The following is a 25,371-nucleotide window of genomic DNA, read 5'->3' on the forward strand; positions in this document are numbered from 1 at the left end:
GTTGGGAGGCAATTAGAGGACTACAAAGAAGAAAGAAATAGATATGAAAATCTTCTGCTTTCTTTTGATGTGCACTAGGCTGAAAAGTATATGTACACGCTGAGCGAATTCACATCCTTTTAGACAAACACAAAGACAAGGCGCAGTTCGACTGTAATGGTAAAGGAGCGCTGACAAAACGCAGGTCAGTGACTTGCACGGCATACACTTGAAATACATGAATGAATAAATAAATAAATAAATACTTTTATCAGACATAAATCAGAAATGCTAAAAGATTTCGGACAAAATGCAGGTCATGCAAGTCAGTGCCTCTTTTTTAACAAACAAACTGAAAATTTTTTTTAAAGGTTTCTGGCAAAAAACAGGTCGGTGTCTTCTTAATAAATAACGTACATTTAAATAAAATAAAACAAACAAACAAATAAATAAACAAACAAACCTTTTATCAGACACAAATCAGTAATGCTAAAAGATTTTGGACAAAATGCTTGCTTTCTTATTACATAGCATAACAAATTAAAAAGGCTTAAAGATTTCTGACAAAATACTCTTACTTAAAAAAAAAAAAAAATAATAATAATACTAATAATTATAACAATATAAAATAATCAGGTCAGTGACGTCTTCTTAATAATAAATAAATAAATAAATAAATAAATAAGAAATGCTAAAAGATTTAGGACAAAATGCAGGTCAGTGTCTCTTAGTTATTACATAGCATACAATTTAAATAAATAAACAAATAAATACATTTTTAACAAACAAATTAAAAATGTTTAAAGATTTTTGACAAAATACTCTTACTTTTAAAAAACACTTAAAATAGACTAAAATAATACTAATTATAACAACATAATACAATCAGTTCAGTGTCTTCATGATATATTACATACATTTAAAAATAAATAAATAAATAAATATTTTTATATTTAAACATTTCTGACTAAACACCCTTACTTAAAAAAAAAAAAAAACAAAACATTTAAAATAAACTAAAATAATACTAATAATTATAACAATATAAAATAATCAGGTCAGTGACAGCTTCTTAATATATAATATATAATCAAAATAAATAAATAAATACATGTTTTGTCAGACAAATCAGAAATGCTAAAAAGTTCAGGACAAAAATGCAGGTCAGTGTCTTTTTGTTATTACATAGCATACCATTAAAATAAATAAATAAATAACTAAATAAATACATTTTTAACAAACAAATTAAAAATGTTTAAATATTTATAACAAAATACACTTAAAATAGACTAAAATAAATAAATAATTATAACAACGTAATAACAATGAGTTCAGTGTCTTCTTCATATATAACATACATTTAAAATAAATAAATACATAAATGTTTAAACATTTCTGACTAAATAAACTAAAATAATACTAACAATTATAACAATATAAAATAATCATACATATTTATAATATAATATAACCTAATATGAAATTAAATGTTATCATCAAAAAATAAAATAATTTATAGATAAATCTATGACCATATTATTGTAAATATTATTTTATATTATTAAATATTAAATTATTAAATCTGGTAACACTACAAAAAGGTGTGATTACATTAACATTAGTTAATGTTTTAACTAACATGAACAAACAATACACAATAGATTTATTACACTATTTATTAATCTTTGTTAATGTTAGTTAAAAATACAGTCCACGGTGCATTAACTATGTTAACAAACACAACTTATGATTTTAATAATACATTAGTAAATGTTAAAATGCATATTAACTAAGATTAATAAATGCTGGTGAAGTATTCTTCATATTAACTAATGAAGGTAACTAGTGAAGCTTACTGTAAAGTGTAACCAATTGTTTTATATTATAAAATAATATTCAATTATAAATTAGTGACTAGAGATTGACCGATACATCGATTTACCAATATTTTCCCCAATATTTAAGCATTTTACCATAATCGGTTATCGGTTTTGCAATATCGGATTTACCGATAAACGCCGCCATCATCAAGTTGATATGACTCCTGTCCTTCATTTATTTTCTCAATTTGAAAATATTAGACATTCAAATTTGTTTTGCTTAGTGTTGCAGCTGATGCATTTTATAAATAAAAAAATATATATAAATAAAAATTTTCATTGTTGTAATATGAAGTTTAAGGAGGAAAAATCAAAGTGAAGTATGGACTTACTTCACTCAGTCATGTATTTACTTTATAACAGTTTATCAGACAGCCATAAAATTGATCAGACAGCCATAAAATACATAAATAAGAACCGAAGTGAAAGAAACAGCAATACAAATGACCGCTCAACAGCGTTCACTAGTTAGCATTCACAAAGAAAATTACTCCATCAATCACTACTGCTTCACATGCTAACGCAAGCATGCTGAATATGCAAGTTATTTGATTTTGGTACATGGAAGATACAAAGCAAGTAAAAAATGAAAACAATAAAACCTCCCAAAATGACTTCTGAATGCATTCAAAGTCTGAGACATCTGCATTTGATTTCAGAGTCTACAGCAAAAAAAAAGCACCAATCAAGTACAGTTATTGTTCATCAACAGACCAATAACGCCGGTGCCTTGAGGGCTGGACACTGCATTAGTCCGCTCCTGCCGGAAATGAGCCCCACCTGTCCCCAAAGCGATCCTTTAAGAGGGTCCTGGAAACAGAGCGAGCGCTGAAGAACGCAACACTCCCACTTTCCCCAAACAGTAATTGTTTGGTGTGTCAGCTGATGTAGTGCTTGTTTTTGTTTTCTCCCGAATCCCAATTAAACACCACGCCAGCTGATCTCAAAGGAGGCGCGCGGATATTGCGCTCCCTCTGATTAATTTGTTAACCTTCATTTGGTAGCTTAATATACACGAGGTGGGTGTGCGAACGCGATTTTTCGCTGTTGATTGAGAACGTAAACGATCAAACGCAGGAAGTACAAATATAAGTCGCGTTGAAGAGACGAAAAAGGAGACAACCGGAATGACACGAGCAGAAAAGTAAACAATAGATCTGGCGGAAACTCGAACAAAAGTAATAAAGTCAAAAGGAATATTTTATCAAAAACAGCTCGGGATTGAGGACCTGTGAACAGAGGATCACATCCAAATAAGACTGCAGCTCTGCTGCTTGGTAGCACAATGGATTCATAATTTTCTATTTTTGGAGAGTTTTAATGACTGCACAAGTAAACACACCATACCCAGCTTATACACCAAATCCAATTATAATTGAATAAAAAAAACAATAAGAAACTGCTTCAGCATTTAAGGAGAAGGAAAACACCTTCATTTATTTGCGAGAGCAAACTCTGCTTTTAACATAATTTCTTTTGTGCAAACTCAACAACCGCCCGTCATTAAAATCTCCTAAATATTTATAAATTCAACTCTAAAAACTTCAACAAAGATCCCGAAAACAAAAAAATATAAAAAAGTGAGTTTATACACACTTTGGATCAAAAAGTCTATTTTCACACGTCGCATGAAGTAAAAAGTAACATTCGTGTGACACTTTCAAAAAGCGCAGTGATTAAAACCGCAACCCGTGGACTTTCAACCCCGTCCCATCTGATGTTTCTAATAAAAGGCATGTTTGAAATCACTCTCGAACGTTCGCCACATCCTCTCAATTATTATCTCTATTTGTAAAATCCGTAGGTTTGCGCGGAGCGGAATCGCTACTGGCGTGGTAGCATTTCTAATAGTCAATAAATCTAAAATATTAAGTGTGAAATTGGGAAAAACTGCCATTAAGTGACAGACAGCGGAGAGCACAGCATAGGGTCCCGTCTGAAAAAAGGCCCAGGTAATTCAGGACAACTGTCACCCCTGACCCGTCTGAGAGCGGGTCTAGTGGTCAGACTCTCTGTGTAATAAACTCCACATGGTTGAAAAAAAAACCTTCAAACACTTAATTAGATGAATCTCGAAAGGTTCGGCTTGAATCAATAAAAGACTTGGGAGGAAAGAAAAGAAAAGAAGAAACGCTCTAGGGTCAGTTATATTATATTTTACTTTATAGTTGTAAAATGGATTTTTTTAGAGGGTAGAAATGTATTTAAATAATGCGAATCAAATGAATCGATTCAATTAAATTGAATCGTGCGCTTTTGTAGCAAACGCCATGTGACAGACACTTAAGAAAAATAAACCTAGAGCTTTTGCTCAGTTTAAACATATTCCTCGAGTTATGAATTTTAATATCCCCAAAGGTACGATAACCAGAGGGAGAGAAAAATGAATTTTCGCGGTGATAAATATATTATTGTAGGTGACATTTACATTCAGGTGGGGTAATTTAACATGATATGCAGAATACGTTCTATCATTAGTCAATGAAAAATTGCACGAGAGGATCAAAGCAAACATGGAGCTGCCACTTAATTTATCACGCTACCAAGACAAAGAGGTTTTTTCTTTCCCCTCCGTCAGTTTCAAAAGACCCGACTCCTTTTTTTCCCCTTTACGACGCTCTCGGTTTGCAATTTAATTTACAAATGGGATGCCGGTGCTGAGATGGCATAACAGAACAGGCTGGCTTTTTCTGCTTGGACAGACAGCAGCGGGATCCACCGAGTCATATAGGAGTGTTAAAACACCCCCCCTCCCACAGCGGGACTGAAAAGCGGCAGAAAAAAACGAAACACAAACACGTTTCTTTATGTTCAAAAGGACAGATGACAGACGTGTTTCTGACCCCGACGCTGGATGCGCTTCCTGTTGCACTGACCGTGCCACCTAAACATTAATTAAAGAGAGAAGGCGCTGGCAGGTGGCAGAAAAGCAGGATCTAATAATTGGCCCCCTTCTTCCCCGCGCCTTCAGAAAATCCAGGACTTCTAGCGAGATGTGCCACTGGGCAGGCAGAAAGAAGAAAAGATTAAAAAAAAGGGATGAAGGCAGGAGTTTGAAATTCACAGAGATGGCCGACGAATTGCGACGGCCGTTTAACGGCGCGGGGCAAGTTCGCAGAGCGCGGTTTTTGGGGATCTGCGGCTGTCGCTGCTAATGATGAGAGGACAGAGGTGCGGTGTGTGTTCCTCTGACCAGAGAAAGACTGTTTGTTTAAATGTGCATGTGGGCGAAAAAAAGAGAACGGGTGTATGTGTGTGTGAGAGAGAGAGAGAGAGAAAAAACAGTGGGTTTAAAACAAAAGAAAACAGTGAGAACGGTAATGAAAGTGTGTGTGTGTGAGAGTGAGTGTGTTTGTGTGTAGGTTTTCTTTCACCAACTTCTGGGAACGATTTTGTCTTTAAAGGAAAACAAAATTAGGGGAACTTACCATTTGGAGAAATCCTCAAAATGTATAGATTTTGATATATTATATGTTTCTTTTTCAAAAAAATATATTTAGTTTTATATAAAAACTATATAACCTAGACAACAAAACCAGTCATAAGGGTCAATTTTTTTAAATTAAGATTTATACATTATCTGAAAGCTGAATGAATAAGCTTTCATTGATGTATGGTTTGTTAGGATAGAACAATATTTGAAATGCAACTATTTAAAAATCTCTAATCTGAATTTTCTCTAAATATTGAGAAAATTGCTTTTAAAGTTGTCCAAATGAAGTTCTTAGCAATGCATATTACTAATCACAAAATTAAGTTCTGATATATTTACGGTAGGAAATGTACAAAATATCTTCATGGAACATGATCTTTACTTAATATCCTAATAATCGATCATTTTGACCCATACAATGTATTTTTGGCTATTGCTACAAATATAGCTGTGCGACTTATGACTCGTTTTGTGGTCCACCCTACTACCAAGGAAGATTTTGTCAAACACATATTTTACAAAACCTAATTTTTGGGGACATCATTTGGAAGAAGGGCTCTAAATATATTGTAAATTTAATTCTAAAAATGCAAATATTTTGTTAGTCTGTAGTAATAATTAGGTAATTAGGCTTATACAGAAACAGTAGAACTCTATGGTTTGTCTTCATTAGATTTCTAGGTAAGCGTGTGCGTGTGTGTGTGTGTGTGTGTGTGTGTGTGTGTGTGTGTGTGTGTGTGTGTGTTTAGGGACACTCACCACGTCACTGGGCAGGTTGTGCAGGTCATCTGTGGGGCTTTCCAAGGTGTTTGTGTCCACATTCAGAATGACCACATCCTCCAGGAATCTGCTCCTTACTCTCTGAAAACGCAACACACTTTGTTACACATCTTCCTGCCTATTCCCATTTCCTGTAACCATAACCTAATAACCTAAATGTGACAAATAAATACTGTTTTTCAACAGTAGTTTATTTAAAGTAGTTGTTTAAACTAACATTTTTGCAGTATAAAAATATACTGCGTGGCTAAAATAATTTGTAAATTTATTTTCAGCATTAAATTCTGGACCACAAAAGCAAGGGTATATTTGTAGCAATAGCCAACAATACATTGTATGGGTCAAAATTATCAATTTCTCGAAAAATAATTAGGATATCAATTAAACATCATGCCCCATAAAGATATTTAGTAAATTTCCTGCCGTAAATATATCAGAACTTAACTTTTGATTAGTAATATGCATTGCTAAGACCTTTATTTGGACAACTTATTTTGATTTTTTTTGCACCCTCAGATTCCAATAGTTGTGTCTCGGTCACTATTGATGTATGGTTAGTTAGGATAGGACAATATTTGGTGGAGATACAACCATTTGAAAATCTGGAATCTGAGGGTGTGAAAATAAATCTAAATACTGAGAAAATCATCTTTAAACTTGTTCAAATGAAGTTCTTAGCAATGCGTATTACAATGCATATTTACAGTGGTAAATTTACAAAATATCTTCATGGAACATGATCTTTACTTAATATCCTAATGATTTTTGGCATAAAAGAAAAATTTATAATCTTGACCCCTACAATGTATTTTTGGCTATTGCTACAAATATACTCATGCTACTTAAGACTGGTTTTGTGGTCCAGGGTCACATATAGATATTTCTATATTCACACACACAGATTTTTTTTCTTTTTTCCTTCAACAAACCTCCACATAAAGACTAAAGCAGGAATGATTTAAACAGATTAAGTTAACAATGCAAACACCAGATTCTCATAAACGAATCCAGATGAAGCTTTTGAATTATTTTTGTCTCTAAAACAAACCAAACCTGCTCCACAGAATCACAGAAAAAATTCATAGAATCATTCTTGTAGAATAAAAATATTAACTGCAATGTTAATTGTTAAGAAATTACACATTAAAAAATTACAGCAATAGAACAAATGTTAAAAATTATATATATATATATATATTATTTTTATTTATATTAATATTTATATTATGTATAGTTTATATATAAACTATCTTTTATTTCATTATGTTGTTTTACTTATTTGTGAGATAGTGTTGCAACTATACATATATCACGTTGAATGAAGCCCCACTGTGTTGAGCGGTGTAATGCTTCCACACAATGGTAGTCACGGTAGTGGCGACAAATCCAATAATTATTCCTCCGGTGCAGGTGGGGGAAACAGCCAAGTGTGTAAAAAATTTCTGGTTTGTCATTTTTGACAGTCGCTGCTACGGCGGCCCGTGTGCTGATTTGGTCTAATTACGTGCAGCCGGATTGGGGAGGGAGGGCTGGAAGGGGGGACTGTCAGCGGGCGAACGTGTGATAAACACCAGCACCGGCGCGACTGTCAGCGCTATCAGATCTGCGCGTGAAGCTATAGGTCTACCTCCAACCAACATGCCATTTCTCAATAACCGAACGCACCATCTCTTTGTTTCTCCGGCTCTTTCATTTCTCATGGGCGCCCGGGAGATGAAAAGCAAAAAAACAACGTGTCAATTTCTGCAGGTTTCCCCGCGCTCGGCGATGATGCATCAAAGTAACTGGGCGTTATTAGCATCTCAGATGGTTTGAATCCAGAGGGACGGCTGGTTTTAAGTGACCCGGAGTGGAAAAAGTAAATAAATAATGATGGTTTATGTAATATCGGAAAGCTGCGACTGGTAGCAGTTGTGCTTCTGATCAAACGTCTCGTAAAACACTTTAAGGATGATGAACGGCTGCTGACAGTAGATTTATGTGACGTACCTCTAAAAGGCTGAGATGAACTCCGACCAGATATGGCATGGGCGCACTGGAAACAGAAACAAACGACAGTCATTAGCAGCATAAAAATGCTTTATGACATACTAATAATTCCAAAAAATGCACAGCGAACAATAACACACATCTCCCAACATATCTTTGACGCAGCATGCAACACAAGCTAAACTTTAATAGCGTCCTCGGCCGTTTCCCGGAACGAGCGCTTTTGAGCGCTGAAGGTGATTAGTGTAATTGGCGAGCGTCACTTTTGAGTCTCGGTGCAGAGCTGGGCGAGGCAGGGCCGCGTAATTAGATAGGTTTGGGTAGCCGCTACAGTGCTCGCTCAATCAGGTTATGTGGCTAATAAGCTGCAGTCTCCCTCACTGCATCTGTTAAGGCCACGGATTTAACTGACATGCAGGCACGCTGACATGCAGACACGCACGGGGTGAGCCCTGTCACGTCATTGTTGTCCATAAGAGTAACTTTGTTATGACAGCCTAATTCCCATCATTTCTAATAGCGTTCATTATGAGCAATGCACAGCCTTATAATAAGATAATGCTCTTTTTGTATAATTAGATAGCTAAAATATGATAAATCGCCTCGGATGTCTGTGCTGGACTGGGCAGCTACTCTTAAGGCCGTATTTATGTCAGCGTTGTATTATTCGACCACAAATATTTTCTGAGGCACTCCAGTGTCAAGCATGGAAGCACAAGTCCGTCAATTTAAGGGTATAGGGTGTTCTGGTAGCTATAGAGCAGGGCTGTAAGTTAAGAGTGCGGTCACGGTTTTAGCCCACAGTCGGCATACGGAAATCAGACGTATATGTTCCTGCTTGGTAAAAAAAAAAAAAAAAAAAAAAAAAAAGAATATGAGATTGCATGCTGGACTTGGTGTGGTGGCATTAGTGCTAATAAATCATGTCATAACCCCTTTGAGATCTCAGACATGGTTAGAGATATTCATTAGGATGAGGGGTATTTTAGAAAGTACTACTGCATGTTCAGAAGCTCTGTGTTACTGATGGAGTGATATATCGGCCAGGCCAATTAATGGCCTAAAGTTCGGACGAATTTTGAGAATGTACCTGCTTGGCCGATTAACAGAAGTCCGACCGTTCGTTTTAATGTACTTAAACATTTTATATTTTTAACGAAATTGTTAAGTGTAAAAGAAAATTATATGTTTATATATTAATCATATATTTAAATTGAAATTTGTGACCCTGGACCACAAAACCAATCTTAAGTAGCATGGGTATATTTGTAGCAAGAGTCTACAATACTTTATATGGGTCCAAATTATCGATTTTTCTTTTATGTCAAAAATCATTAGGATATTAAGTAAAGATCATGTTCCATGAAGATATTTTGTAAATTTACTACCATGAATATATCAGAACTTAATTTTTGATTAGTAATATGCTTTGCTAAGAACTTTATTTGGACATCTTTAAAGGCGATTTTCTCAATATTTGGATTTTTGGAAACCCTCAGATTACATATCTTTAAATAGCTGTATCTTGGTCACATTTTACGTATTTTTACGTAAAATGATTTACACTTAAGATTGATTTGTATATATAATTACAAATTATATTGTTATATAATTACAAATAATATTGTGTGTATAAATGATAGATAGATGAGAGATAGATGATAGATAGATAGATAGATAGATAGATAGATAGATAGATAGATAGATAGACAGACAGATATGACATTTAAAACATTTAATCTACAAAAAAAGTAAATAAATTTACAAATAAATGAATTAGACAGACAGCCTTTACTATGTCTGATTTATGATACTAAATCAGCTATTAAACAAAAAGCAACCGATTTCCAAAGAACTGACTGCTGAACGTTCCTGCCGCCCGGTGTGAGCTCATTATTAAATATTTTGGCTTTGGATGATAATGGTTTCGACATAGAATGTAGTACTATCAGCTCCTAATCCACAGAATTTCACAGATTTCCTTGCAATCAGCGCAGAAAACAATTTCTGTGAATTCCATTATGGTTCCTTATGAGGTACAAAGCAAACATTAATGTAAAAGCTTGATAAATTCACTCGAAATGCCTAAAGCACAAAATCATAACGCTCTGAAAGCGGCACAGCCCAAGCTTGAGTGAGAGATAAATGAGACATTTGTGTAAGTGTGTGCACGCAGATGAGCTCAGCTCTTACCAGCAATAATCCAGCAGGTGAGGAGGAAGTACAGGGATGAAGATGTGCTGCCAGTGCATAGGGTACAGCATGGCAGTGGACCCTTGCACGCATGCAGTTAACTATGACAAGAAAAAACAGACATGTGAGCTCTTTCATATGTCACCGTTTAATGCGTTATGCTTAAGGGGATTGCGTTTATTGCGGGCCAGGAGAGCAGGCAAGCATTAGACAGTTACTCTTTTTATCTTAACATCACAAGCCGATTAAACGCGCTTTTCGTATGTGCGCAGGTTCAAACCCAAAATCAGAGCATCAATCGAGGGCCTAAAAATACACCAAAGCACAAAGTGTCAAATGTGTAGCGGCTCCGGTGTCGATACAAAATTAATGATGCTTTATTACTGTTATACACACACAGTAAATAATCAGACTCTACAAGAAGCGAACACTTAATTACAATGCTGGTGTGGATGTTTAATGAGTGAACACCCAAGTGACCCCTCACCACACCCTGATTCCCCCTCATGGCTACCTAGCAGTTGTAATGACCTGTGTGGCACACGCGCACACGCCGGAGCTTCCTCATCTTCCAGATTAAAATAACATGATTAAATATGGAAAAAGAACAGAGGTCTGAAGGCTCCTCTGGGACTTCATTAGGGCAAATTGCCAAAGAATGAAACATGAGTTAGCCAAGAGAGACTGTGAGCTGTTGGAATACCATAGGGAGTAGGGGCTGGAAGAGGGGTCTTGACAATTGGAGCTTCCAGTAATGTGCGAACCATGGCTCGGAAGTATCAAGAGACCCCCCCTGCTCACTGACACACACAATATCACAATTGACCACTGAAACCAACCAAGCTTGGCCGTGGCACAACAGCTAGCTTCAAAGAGATCAGCTTTACTCCTGGATCCCTTCTGTATGCATCTGTGACGTGTAAGGCTGGTTGAGTGTTGTTGTTGTGTTCGTTGAGTTCTGTGACATTGTGGTCAAATGCAAGCGCTCTGGATAAGACGTGACCTATCGAGTCAAGAAATAGCGCAGCTTTAATTAACAGTAATTTAGTGGCGCGCATTATAACATATGCAAATTTGTTGTGCAGTTCTCTGAAAAGAAAGAAAAAGCTTTAGTTGTGACAGATCTAATTTCGTCCGGGCAATTTAGAAGAAAGAAATGAATATTTATGGCATTTCTCACCAACTGAAGTTTGGTTGATATCAGAGCTTTGAGACCCATTCTGTTCAAGATCTCTTTTTCTCAAGGTCCAATAAATGAATCATGCTGAGAGGTCATCGCACTGCAAAGAAACACTTTTCTTTGACTGTGCGAACAGACTGCCGTCTAGTTTGTTAGAGGGGAACCTTTCCGTACCATGTAGAGATGGGTACAAGCGTCTAATGGCGCATTCCAATTAATTCAACAATGTCCGCAGACAAGCCCAATTGGCTTGATTTATTCTTGACTTGAAAGTGAAGCCGCGCCGTCTTCTTTCAAAGACGAGGGCACGAGAAGGAGGTGGCGAAACCTAGATAAACATTAAAAGGTGGAATTCAAAAACAAATTAACTCTTGATATTTTTCCCACACGAGCTGTTTTGCTCACAACCGAGGGATTCATCACAGCGCACGCGATCCTGCGAGAAAATCACTCATGACCTCCTTTCTGTGACAATTAAAGAGAAAGTTCAGAATAGCTGTATCGCTGCCATTGAATTTCCAGTTGTACCCACAATGCACTGTTGGAGCGCTGCTCCTAATAAAATATTTGGCGGTCTTATGAATAATTAATGAAGAAATGCCAAATGAAAAGAAAGCCAAATGGCCACAAAAGGCAAGGTATGCTTGATATTCCTTTGAATGAAGAAGTCATCCACAAGAACAAATGCTGGATTACGGTTTGTTTGGATGCGGGGCTGGATCCTGCCGAGACCTGTGAGCTACCGTTGCCGTTAGCGGTAATGAGCGCGCTGGGGACGTGTTAAGTGGGGGTCTTCTCTATGAACACCAACCACAGAGCAGATTATACAAAGGGATCTGACTCTGGAAATATAATAGAGCCCAAAAAACCAATAATGCCATTCTAAAGAATCCCAAAGAACATATGAAACACTCCTTTTATAAAAGGAGGTTTTTACATGAAAATCAACAAAAACGACGTCAGTTCTACATTCGTTTCATTAAGACATATGTGACCCTGAACTGCAAAACCAGTCGGAATACCAGTCGTAAGTAGCACAGGTTTATTTGTAGCAATAGCCAACAATTCATTGTATGGGTCAAAATTATAAGATCATGTTCCATGAAGATATTTTGTAAATTTACTACCGTAAATATATCAAAATTTAATTTTTGATTAGCAATATGCATTGCTAAGAACTTAATTTGGACAACTTTAAAGGTGATTTTCTCAATATTTGCACCCTCAGATTCCAGATTTTCAAGTAGTTTTATCTCGGCCAAATATTGTCCTATCCTAACAAACCACACACCAATGGAAAGCTTATATATTCAGATTTTAGATGATGAATGAATCTCAATTTCATAAAATTGACCCTATGACTGGTTTTATGGTCCAGGGTCACATATATGCCTAAATGCAAATTACTAGTGATAGACTGACATACTGGACTAACTATCTGCATCAAATTATTATTTGGTCAAAAGAGAAATGTTCCCTCCACATTTGGAGTTCCAAACTCCATTGTATATTGGATCAGTATTGGGCCATAGTGAGCTAATTCCAAACTCTACCTTCAATTTCTGTTGTCAAACAATTGAATATATGCATATTTCATCATACTGCACATTTGCTCTAGATCAGTGGTTCTCAACTCCAGTCCTCGAGGCCCACTGCTCTGCGCATTTTGTATGTCTTCCTCATTGATCGCACCTGATTCAGATCATCAGCTCGTTAGGAGAAAGATCCACAAAAAAATCCTGACACTCAAGCCCGAGCTGAATTGTTCAAAAATTAATTACATTCCTGTTTATTAAAAAATAACAAGGCAAAAGTTGAGCAAGAGTCTAACAAGATCTGCAACACATATTTTTACTGCTAAGCAGCAAGCTAGAAGCCCTGATAGAAATAGACCTGCAAATTTCTCTTGAGAGGAAAGAGAAGTATCTTGCCATCTTGGTTCGGCAAACTTGGGACTTGCCCAATCAGGTGACAGTCACAGAACTCTCACTTCACAATCAAACTACATTCACACTCATCTCTAGGAGTACATTTGTACCATTTTGCCTTGCTGAGACATATTCCACAGATGAAGCATAAAGATATGCTTTGTAACACCTTTCCAGTGAACCCTGTCTATGTAAACAAGTTGACGAACATATTCCCTACATCTAGGGAGAAGCTGAGGTTCAAAAATATCCATGGCAACTTCTCCAAGAATAGACAAAGACCAAAAAAAAAAAAAAAAAGGTCCCGTTCTTTGATAAGCACAACAAAGCTCACAGTGGAATCTGTGATTGGGGCAGACTGGAGACTAGAGGTGCGATTCCCCCTGACAAGGGTGACAGCGCTGCAGTCTGCGCTGACTCCTGCTACCTGCGAGACTTCTCTCCCCTGGCCCTCTCCTTGTTTCCCAATTACCAAGCCTCGCTCTCCCCTCCTGTTGACAAACGCACGGCTCCGAGCAGGGCGCCGACACAGGTGTATCGCTAACAAGGAGGTGGCATTAAAAAAAGAAAAGGTAGAGGTAGGGCGCAGGGCGCCAAACACCACTAATCCACCTCCCACTGCAACACGATACCACAAAGAAGAGAACAGGAAGTGCCGGAGGAAGATAAAATGTCTATTAAAGGTGTGGTAAGAGAGATGCTTGAAGAAGGAACGAAAATAAGACGGCATTGCTGAGTAGAGCGTAAAAAAAGCAGAGAGTGTGAGGCCGATAGGAACCTCAGTGGCTAGCACCACAGGCCAAGACGGGATCGGGTCTTGTTAGCATACCACTGACAGCATGATGAGAAGGCGGCTGTCAAGACTCGGGGCCGGCCGAGGGGGTCTCGCAGATGAAACGCGCCAGGGCCTCCCAGTTGACTAGTTAGAGGGATCCTGATGCAGCACAATTATACTGGCATATGACAAGACTGCATGGGCGGCTGCCTCCCGGAGCCTGCGACATGGTTTTAAAACAGTGGTACTCCTTACCTCTGGTCACAAAACAGCAATAAGTCAACTGATGCATTGTTGTTAGATCATGATTTATTCTTTTGCTTTCCAATACAGGCAAGTGTGCGGCCATGTTCTGCTAGACTGACACAGCAGGTTCACCAGGGGCCCGAACACTCAGGGTCCGCTGGCGGCATGCATAATGCATTCACTCTCTTCCTCTTTCCTTCTCTTTCTTTATCCCGTTGCCTCGCTGGAGAAACGGTAGCACTAGGCTGACCACACCATGGCCACTGTCATATGCCCTCTCTGAACAATTCAGGAAATTGGCCATATGTCTACACTTGCATCTACGTCTTTTTTAGCCATATGTGTCTTCCTATAGTTATCTTGGAACTCCCAAGGCTCTTAAGAAGAAGACGGATGGTCTTGGGATTTGAGATGATGAAAGTCTTCGCTGAGGTGGAACCTTAATATCACTAGTCTTCGTAGTAACTCTTTTGGCATATTAGTTTCATAAACTCAAGGTCACTCACGCTCCCATGCAAAACAGTAAATCAAGTTACAGGAGAGTAAAAAAAAGAAAAAAAAACTATTTACCCAAGAGACTAATGATTTGCACATTCTAACCCCTCGTGTCAGTGAGCACACGGAATGAAGGCGGCAGCCCGGAGGAGTGAAATACTCCATGGATAGGGTCATCCTGACAGCTTCCTCCGCAGCCAGAAGGTCCGAGGGGAGCCCCTCGGTTCCGGCACTGTCGGCGAGCGCACCGCAGATGCTCCGGGGGGAAACTGGAGGGAGATAGGGAGCGAATGACATCACTCGCCGCTTCTACACCAACTGTCGTGAAAGTTTGGACCATCGTCCGCCCCCGTGCGATAAGCACCCACTCCCTTTTTCAGGCAAGAAGAGCCAGACAGAAAATATGTGGAAGAGTCAGGGATCCAAAAAGTGATAATTTAAAGCTAACAGACTTGAGCCCAAAGAAACAGGCTAAAAATGCCAAAATAGAAAGCTGATTCAGTGTACAGGTTTTTTTAAATGTTTTAGATAACTGCATCAATATTTTTTCCTACTATTCAATTAATGAAAAGCAGGTTGTCTAAATAACTTATGATGTGCATCAAATCATGAGGTAGTTGGCAACAGCCTTAGAGAGCAGGAAGTGTAATAAGATCTACATCATAATGTCTATGATTCTGGATTTTCCACCGGTGTGAAAAGTTTCAAGTCTTGGGAGCAAAAAAACAAACAAGTCCATTACATATCATGTTGATTACTAACACATTTATATATGTACAAAAATAGTTCTGATGGTTCCCAGAAGAGCTATTTCAAATGCATTGTATAAAAACAACATATATTAATATTTTTAAGTAACAGGAAAGCTGTCTGATGTGTAAATTAGACTGACAGCAGAAACTCACAGTGCTAAGCTTGCTTGAGGTAATGATGATGCGTCGCTCATGCAGCATGCTGGCGTAGAGGTGCAACATGTTGTTTACATCCACTGCTACAAAGTACTCCGTTAAATTTCTCTAGAAGGGGGAAACATTTGGTTGATTTAGAGGAATCAAGGTATTTGGACTCCAAGACATGCCTAAAAATGTATGAATGCCACTACAGTCATTTTATTTAATTTTATATTTTTCTTTGTTTCATCTTTTGTTTCATGCTGTATTTTTATGTTTTGTTGTTTTGTTGTTGTTGTTTTTTTATTTTCCATGTTTTTCTTTTCTTTTGTTGCTTAGTTTGCTTTATGTTTTTTAATGTTTTGTTTTAGACTTTCATGTTTTGCTTTACTTTTTCTTGATGTTTTGTTTTTTAAGGTTTTATTTTATACATTGTTTGTTTTGCTTAATGTTTCATGTTTTGTTTTATATTTTGCTGTTTCATGTTTTTTAAGTGTTATTTTATATTTTTTATATGTTTGCTTCACATTTTTTTCCATGTTTTTTTTTTCTTTTTTTTTAGTTTCATGTTTTGTTTTTTAATGTTTTGTTTTGTGTTTTATGCCTTATTTTTTGTTTTGTTGTTGAATTTTTAGTTCCATGTGTTTGTTTTGTTTCATGTTTTGTTTTATGCTTTGTTCAATTTCAAGTTTTTTTTTAATGTTTTGTTTTAATTTTGTTTCATGTTTTGCTTTACATTTTCTTGATGTTCTTTCATGATTTATGTTTTGTTTTTAGTTTTTTCATGTTTCATTTTATGCTTTATTTTTTATGTTTTTTAGCTTAATTGGTTTGTTTCATGCTTTTTTCAGTGCTTTGCTTTAGATTTTGATTCATTTCATGTTTTGCTTCAAATTTTCATGATGTTTTTAAGGTTTTATTTTATACATTGTTTTATGCTTTGCTTAATGTTTCATGTTTTTGTGTCATGTTTTGTTTTATATTTTGTTCTGTTTCATGTTTTTAAGTGTTATTTTATATTTTTTGTTTTCATGTTTTGCTTCACATTTTCATCATGTTTAGTTTCACGTTTTATGTTTTTGAATGTTTTGTTTTGTATTTTGTTTTATGCCTTATTTTTGTTTTGTTGTTGTTTCATATTTTGTTTGTTTCATGTTTTGCTTCATTTTTTTGACATTTTGTTTCATGTTTAATGTTGTTTTCTATTTTGTTTATGCTTCAGTTGTTTTGTTTATTTTTTTGTTTCATGTTTTGTTTTATGCTTTGTTTAATTTCAAGTTTTTTTTTTTTAAATGTTTTGTTTAAATTTTGTTCCACGTTTTGCTTTACATTTTCTTGATGTTTTGTTTCATGATTTATGTTTTGGATTTATTTTTTTTTTTTTCTTTTTTCATGTTTTGTTTTATGCTTCATTTTTTTGTTGCTTAATTGGTTTTGCTTTAGATTTTGATTCATTTCATGTTTTGCTTCAAATTTTCATAATGTTTTGTTTTTAAGGTTTTATTTTATACATTGTTTTATGTTTTGCTTAATGTTTACTGTTTTTATGTAATGTTTTGTTTCATTTCATATTTTGTTGTTTCATGTTTTTAAGTGTTTATTTTATAATTTATTTTGTTTTCATGTTTTGCTTCACATTTCCTTGATGTTTTGTTTCATGTTTTATGTTTTAATGTTTTGCATTTTGTTTTATACTTAATGTTTTTTTGTTAAATTTTTTGTTTCATGTTTTTTATGTTTTGTTTTATACTTTGTTTTGTTTCATGTTTTTTTTTAAATGTTTTGTTTTATATGTTCTGTTATGTTTTGCTTCTTGTTTTAATGTTTTTCTGCAATGTTTCGTTTTATATTTTGATTTAGATTTGTTTGATGTATTGTTTCGCTCAAAGTCATCTGATTTGATACGCTGTGCAATAACATTCAAACGTTAAGTTTGGCTTAAATTTGGCATCTGTATTTGTGACTGGGTTAAAAATACTCACATTTTCAGGTATGGTGGGGAGTCCATTAATATCAGGAGCTATGAAGTATGAATGCTGCAGAAAACAGACAAGAAAAGATGAAGATAAGATCACCATTCCACAACCTTCCAGTATTTTGTGTTTACAGACCCTCTAACTTACTGTCTGTTCCACAACCAATAAATAAACCGCGATCGGCCTGAACTGTGTCTGCGCTTGTTAACATCATACATACAGACAACAGATACGGATACATGAAGTCAACAAACGCCGATCCCCTGTGGACACTACCGGAGGAGGCTCCCCGCATCGGAGAGAAAGTCTTTATTAAGGTACAAAAGCCAACTGCTCTGTTCTGACAGTATCAGAGGGGTCTGCCAGGCGTACGTTTGAACAGGCGAGCAAGTTTAATGTCTGGATCAAAGAGGCTACGAAGCAAAGATCCCACGCTGCCTGCTAACTTTAGCACTTTTGTTTGCCTGTGTGGCACGCTCCGCTCTTTCCCAAGGCTGGGTCGCGATTCGTCATGCGGAAAGAGTACCCATCTGTTGCTCGACGCATAGGTTCAACTTTTCCACAAACAAACACAAGCGTGACTTGCATCCTCTAATACTTAAAATATTAATCTTGGATGCTGTGATCACATGACTCCGGCAATCGAACCAAGTGCTGTGCAATGTCAGAAACTATTTATCTGCGCTCTATGTGTGTGTCCAGAGTACTTTTGCCATAATCACACAAACATAAACAGTTTGTAGATATCAATAAAACAGATTGACCAAGTTGTCTTCTTCATGTGCTGACATGTGTTTATTTTCCCATATCGAGCAGCTGACTGCCCTCCGTGTCGTGGACTGCAGTTCCAGCTGGCGGTGGCCAACACTTTGCAGCCGTGTTTATAAAAATCACACATTATCAGAGTGCTTGTTATCACCACGCTCTGCCTGCTGCTCCCTGTAGAGCGATCAGAAACCCAGACCCTGCACCCAACACACACACACGTCGGATTTAAACATTACTGCCCACACAGTGTTGATGGAAACCTCTCCTATCACCAAGACCCTCTTCCCAAATTCCAATAGTGAGCAAACATTTCATGTTGCCAATCATTTTAACTTCAGGGAAGTTAAAGCAGAGCATACCGGTGATTAGTGAACCCACCACCTGCTGGGAGACGGTACAGACAATTTCAAGAAACCCCTTTGGATGACCTGATGGGCTTTCAGATTACTGACTAAGGGCAAATGCTTAATAACTAATCCTGAGTAATAGTACGCTTTATAACAAGTGATGTTAACTTCATAAGTTAACTTACTTTAATGTAGTGTGACAAATAAATGTTTTTTTTTCAATATATGATTGTTAATAGTTGTGTAAACTTAATGTAGAGTTTATTTAATATTTAATTATATAAACTAATATACTTCAGAATGCAAACATCCAATGAATGTAAAGCAAAAAAGAATGTTGTAAAAATTCCAATAAACATTTTAGGATTACTGATATTAAGGTATGATATTAAAGTATTACATCTTAAAAAAATAAGACACCGAATTATGCTTTAATGCAAAGTTCTTGTGCAGATATTTAAAGATGCAGTGTTTATTTTTTATCCATATTTAAATAAAAAGATAAATGTAGGCTAATGGGCAGAGCATCAAGGAGATTTCTTGAGCATAATTGCCTTTTGCTTTTAATTCAAAAAAAGACTTTTGATATTTGAAAGGAGAATACAGCAGTGTGGAAGAGCATGAATCATTTAGCAAGTTTGATTGTTATCCAGAAAAAAAAAAAAAAAAAAAAAAAAAAAAAAAAAAAAAAAAAACTGACAACAAGACCCAGGATGAGTTTTTTTTTGCCATATTTTAAAAAAAGAATAGAGCTGGTTTATTTGGCAAAATTGGAGAGCTGTCTCCCATGCGATTAGGGCAGCGGCTCCAAATTTTAGAACTGCCCCGTTCTCTCTCTCTCTCTTTCGTTTCATCCCTCTCCCTTCAGCACACTCACTCTCCACTCACCGACTGTCTGCTTCCTGGATCCTGCACTACTTGCCCATTGGCAAAATGTAAGTGGTTGCTCTTGCAAAAATGAAGGAAAGAATATAGACGGATTAGATGGAGAGATCAGACAGACAGACATAGACACAGACAGACTGTATAAAAAAAAAAAAAAAAAAAAAAAAAAAAAAAACCCTGACATAGACTGCAAAATATTGACAGATGGATGGAAAGATGGATGGAATGAGATACAGAGAAAAGGAATGACAGACAGAATGATAGACTGAAAGAATGATAGACTGATAAACAGACAGAAAGAACAACAGGATCACAAACAGAAAGAACGACTAATAATTAGAACGAACAAACAATGATAGAATGACAGAACGAAAAAACGAACGATAGATAGATAGAATGATAGTTATAGATAGATAGATAGACAGAAAGAAAGAACGAGACAGACAGACAGAAAGACAGATAGAGATGGATATAAGAACGACAGAATGATAGAACGATAGATAGATAGATAGATAGATAAGATAGATAGAATGATAGAGGGATAGATTGAAGAATAGATAGATAGATATAAGAATGATACACAGAAAGATAGACCGACTGAAAGAACGACAGATAGAAGGATAGATAGAATGATAGAAGGATAGATAGAAGGATAGAACGATCAAAATAGAATGAGAGATAGAACGACAGAACGATAGATAGAACGATAGATAGATAGATAGATAGATAAAAAAACGATAGAAGGATAGAACGATAGATAGATGAATGATAGATAGAACAAATATAGATAGACAGATAGAATGACAGAATGATAGAACGATAGATAGAACGATAGATAGATAGATAGATAGATAGATAGATAGATAAAAGAACGATAGAATGATAGAACGATAGATAGATGAATGATAGACAGAATGACAGAAGGACAGATAGAACGATAGATAGATAGATGAAGAACGATATAAAGAACAATAGACAGACAGACAGACAGACAGATAGATAGATAGATAGATAGATAGATAGATAGATAGATAGATAGATAGATAGATAGATAGATAGATAGAAGAATGACAGAATGAAAAATAGATAAAAGAACGATATAATGATAGAGCGGTAGATAGAACGATAAATGATAGATAGATAGATAGATAGATAGATAGATAGATAGATAGATAGATAGATAGATAAAAGAACGACAGAATGATAGAACGATAGATAGAACGATAAACGATAGATAGATAGATAGATAGATAGATAGATAGATAGATAGATAGATAGATAGATAGATAAAAGAACGACAGAATGATAGAACGATAGATAGAACGATAAACGATAGATAGATAGATAGATAGAAAGATAGATAGATAGATACATACATAGATAGATAGATAGATAGATAAAAGAACGATAGAATGATAGAACGATAGATAGATGAATGATAGACAGAATGACAGAAGGACAGATAGAACGATAGATAGATAGATGAAGAACGATAGAAAGAACAATAGACAGACAGACAGACAGACAGACAGATAGATAGATAGATAGATAGATAAAAGAATGACAGAATGAAAAATAGATAAAAGAACGAAAGAATGATAGAGCGGTAGATAGAACGATAAACGATAGATAGATAGATTGATAGATAGATAGATAGAAAGATAGAAAGACAGATAGATAGATAGATAAAAGAATGACAGAATGATAGATAGATAAAAGAACGATATAATGATAGAGCGGTAGATAGAACGATAAATGATAGATAGATAGATAGATAGATAGATAGATAGATAGATAAAAGAACGACAGAATGATAGAACGATAGATAGAACGATAAACGATAAACGATAGATAGATAGATAGATAGATAGATAGATAGAAAGATAGATAGAAAGATAGATAGATAGATACATACATAGATAGATAGATAAAAGAACGATAGAATGATAGAACGATAGATAGAACGATAAACGATAGATAGATAGATAGATAGATAGATAGATAGATAGATAGATAGATAAAAGAACGACAGAATGATAGAACGATAGATAGAACGATAAACGATAGATAGATAGATAGATAGATAGATAGAAAGATAGATAGATACATACATAGATAGATAAAAGAACGATAGAATGATAGAACGATAGATAGAACGATAAACGATAGATAGAACGATAAACGATAGATAGATAGATAGATAGATAGATAAAAGAATGACAGAATGATAGATAAAAGAACGATATAATGATAGAGCGGTAGATAGAACGATAAACGATAGATAGATAGATAGATAGATAGATAGATAGATAGATAGATACATACATAGATAGATAGATAAAAGAACGATATAATGATAGAGCGGTAGATAGAACGATAAACGATAGATAGATAGATAGATAGATAGATAGATAGATAGATAGATAGATACATACATAGATAGATAGATAAAAGAACGATATAATGATAGAGCGGTAGATAGAACGATAAACGATAGATAGATAGATAGATAGATAGATAGATAGATAGATAGATAAAAGAACGACAGAATGATAGAACGATAGAACGATAAACGATAGATAGATAGATAGATAGATAGAAAGATAGATAGATAGATAGATAGATACATACATAGATAGATAGATAAAAGAACGATATAATGATAGAGCGGTAGATAGAACGATAAACGATAGATAGATAGATAGATAGATAGATAGATAAAAGAATGACAGAATGAAAGATAGATAAAAGAACGACAGAATGATAGAACGATAGAACGATAAACGATAGATAGATAGATAGATAGAAAGATAGATAGATAGATAGATAGATACATACATAGATAGATAGATAAAAGAACGATATAATGATAGAGCGGTAGATAGAACGATAAACGATAGATAGATAGATAGATAGATAGATAGATAAAAGAATGACAGAATGAAAGATAGATAAAAGAACGATATAATGATAGAGCGGTAGATAGAACGATAAATGATAGATAGATAGATAGATAGATAGATAGATAGATAGATAGATAGAAAGATAGATAGAAAGATAGATAGAAAGATAGATAGATAGATAGATAGATAGATAGATAGATAGATAGATAAAAGAATGACAGAATGATAGATAGATAAAAGAACGATATAATGATAGAGCGGTAGATAGAACGATAAATGATAGATAGATAGATAGATAGATAGATAGATAGATAGATAGATAGATAGATAGATAGATAGATAGATAGATAGATAGATAGACTAAAAAAATAACAGAACGAATGACAGAATTATAGAACGGCAGATGGATGGCTGAATGTAACTAAACGTAGAACAATAGACACAGACAGATAATAGAACAATAGAACGAATGACAGAAAGACAGAGAATGATAAATATAACAAAACAGAAAGACACAAAGAATGACTAAACAATAGACAGAATGGCAGACAGACAGTCTGCCGTTGACTGGCAGTTGTTAAATGCAGTGTTAATCTACACTTGCTGCTGTATTTGCTGAGTCACAGCAGTGGTCATCATCACGTGCAACTCTGTCCAGCGTCTGCTATCAGAGCGAGAGGCCGGCGGTCCCACTTCTGTTTCTAAACAAAGCGTCAACCCTCCCCAGCACCTACCACACTCAGATTGACTGGCGTATTGGGCTTTGGCACGGGGTGGTTGTGCAGCGTTTCCAACATGTCGTTCAAGTCGTCTTCCTGCGAGGACAAAGAAGACAAATGTGAAAAACCAACAAATGCAAAAAACACACAAGCAAAGGAGTACGAAAGGAAAACAACGGCGCTTCCGTGATTTAAAGCGCTCGGCGTAAAGTATTCCTACAGCAGTCTGCAGAAGAGAAATATATCCGACTGACACACATTTAACGAGCGATCCTGAGGTTAAGAGACGGTAAGCTAGGCTGCGGCAGACGCTTATTATTCCGGGGATGATTTATGGCGAACATTGGCTGTTCGTAATTAACCAAAGGTCCTTGCTCAGAGCGGCCGGCTTTAAGAAGCCATTGGAGAAAAAGCTTTGCCACAAAACAGGCCTCGGGATTAGAACGCTGAGCTTTTACGAGCTTTTATGACAAGAGCGCAATTTACCCTCTCAAACTCGCTGTAGAATAGCGATGCCGTCGCTGTTAAAACACAGTCTGACATCCAATAGTTAGGCACATATTTAGATGGCCCCTTCCTTGTAAGCAACTTCCCAGATTAGCTGTGTGGCCAGAGCTCGCAGCATGTACGGCCGTGTGTTTGTACGTGTGTGTGTGCGAGCCGCTGTCACGAGAGCCTGGATGCTCACACGCATGGTCAGTAACACAGCCTGAGGAAACACTTCATTTAGCCTCGCCATAAACCTTCAGCGCTCTTGTCCTTCCTCGTCAGTCAACGTCGCCTCACGCGGAACGGAACGACAAAAGTCAACCCGATCACGCTCGCTCGCTCAAACTATTCATTTATGCGTATCAGAGCAAAGATTTTTACAAGGGAGAAAATATATATAGTAAAATGTTATTTTAGCATCACTGACACATTATTATAGTTTTTTTATTATTATTTTTTTTAACTGAATGTTTATTGTTTTTTTAAACAGGAATAACATACAAAATAATACATATAATAAATACTTTTAAAAAGAACATTTTAAAAATAAATAAATATAAAAATACAAACATATCATCCCCATCCCAGGATAACGTGACTTTATTAATATTTTTTAATCAGTTTTTATTTATTATATTTGCCATTTTCATTTTAGTTAAAGTAATTTTGTGTCATTTTTAGTTGTTTTTGTTGTTTTTATTATGTCTGTATATTTTTTCCCAGTTTTACTTTTAGTTACTCTGTTTTTTTTTTTTCTTCTTCTTTTTTTTTTTTTTTTTTTTTTAACAGGAATAACATACAAAATAACACATCACAAATATAATTAAAAAAATAATAAAAAATAATAAATAAAAATACAAATATCCACCCACCCCATGATAATGTGCATATGTGACTTTATTGATATGTTTTAATCAGTTTTTATTTATTATATTTGCCATTTTCATTTTAGTTAAAGTAATTTTTTGTCATTTTTAGTTGTTTTTGTCTTTTATTATGTCTATATGTTTTTTCCCAATTTTACTTTTAGTTATTCAGGTCTTTTGCATACAAAATAACACATATCACAATTACATAAATATTTTTCAAATATTTTTATATTTTCCATTTTCATTTTAGTTAAAATGTCTCTCTTTTTTGTAATTTTAATGTTTTTATTGTTGTTTTTTTCTTGTCTGTATGATGTTTTTTTTTTTTGTTTTTTTTGTTTTTTACAGGAACAACAAATGACATAAATGTAAATATATACATATATATATTATATATATATGTATATATATATATATAATAATTCAAACACATCCACCTACCCCACCCTCAGGATAGTGTGCATATGTGATTTTATTAATATTTTTAATCCGTTATATATATATATAAAATATTTATATGTATGATCTTTTTATATCATTTTATTATTTTGTTCTATAATATAATATAATATAATATAATAGAATAGAATTAATAGAATTAATAGAATATAATGATCAATATTATTTTTAGTATTTTTTATTTAAAT

At 35.1% G+C, this 25,371-nt stretch overlaps 1 protein-coding gene across 2 annotated transcripts in view; it reads right to left on the reverse strand.

The window, feature by feature from the left end:
• dennd1b (DENN/MADD domain containing 1B) overlaps nt 1-25,371 on the reverse strand; it is a 147,225-nt gene that overhangs the window by 47,245 nt on the left and 74,609 nt on the right. The window contains exons 7-13 of one of the 2 annotated variants that reach the window (XM_051094710.1): nt 23,382-23,462; nt 19,748-19,807; nt 17,751-17,804; nt 15,784-15,894; nt 10,255-10,355; nt 8,062-8,107; nt 6,052-6,153 (exon numbers count right to left, since the gene is read on the reverse strand). In XM_051094710.1, the coding sequence (XP_050950667.1) occupies nt 6,052-6,153; nt 8,062-8,107; nt 10,255-10,355; nt 15,784-15,894; nt 17,751-17,804; nt 19,748-19,807; nt 23,382-23,462 (555 nt within the window). The remainder of the gene's footprint in view (nt 1-6,051; nt 6,154-8,061; nt 8,108-10,254; nt 10,356-15,783; nt 15,895-17,750; nt 17,805-19,747; nt 19,808-23,381; nt 23,463-25,371) is intronic. The other variant, XM_051094711.1, reaches the window with a different exon arrangement.

Source organism: Labeo rohita, chromosome 22 (assembly GCF_022985175.1).
Source record: "Labeo rohita strain BAU-BD-2019 chromosome 22, IGBB_LRoh.1.0, whole genome shotgun sequence".
In the NCBI taxonomy this organism is placed as follows: Eukaryota; Metazoa; Chordata; class Actinopteri; order Cypriniformes; family Cyprinidae; genus Labeo; species Labeo rohita.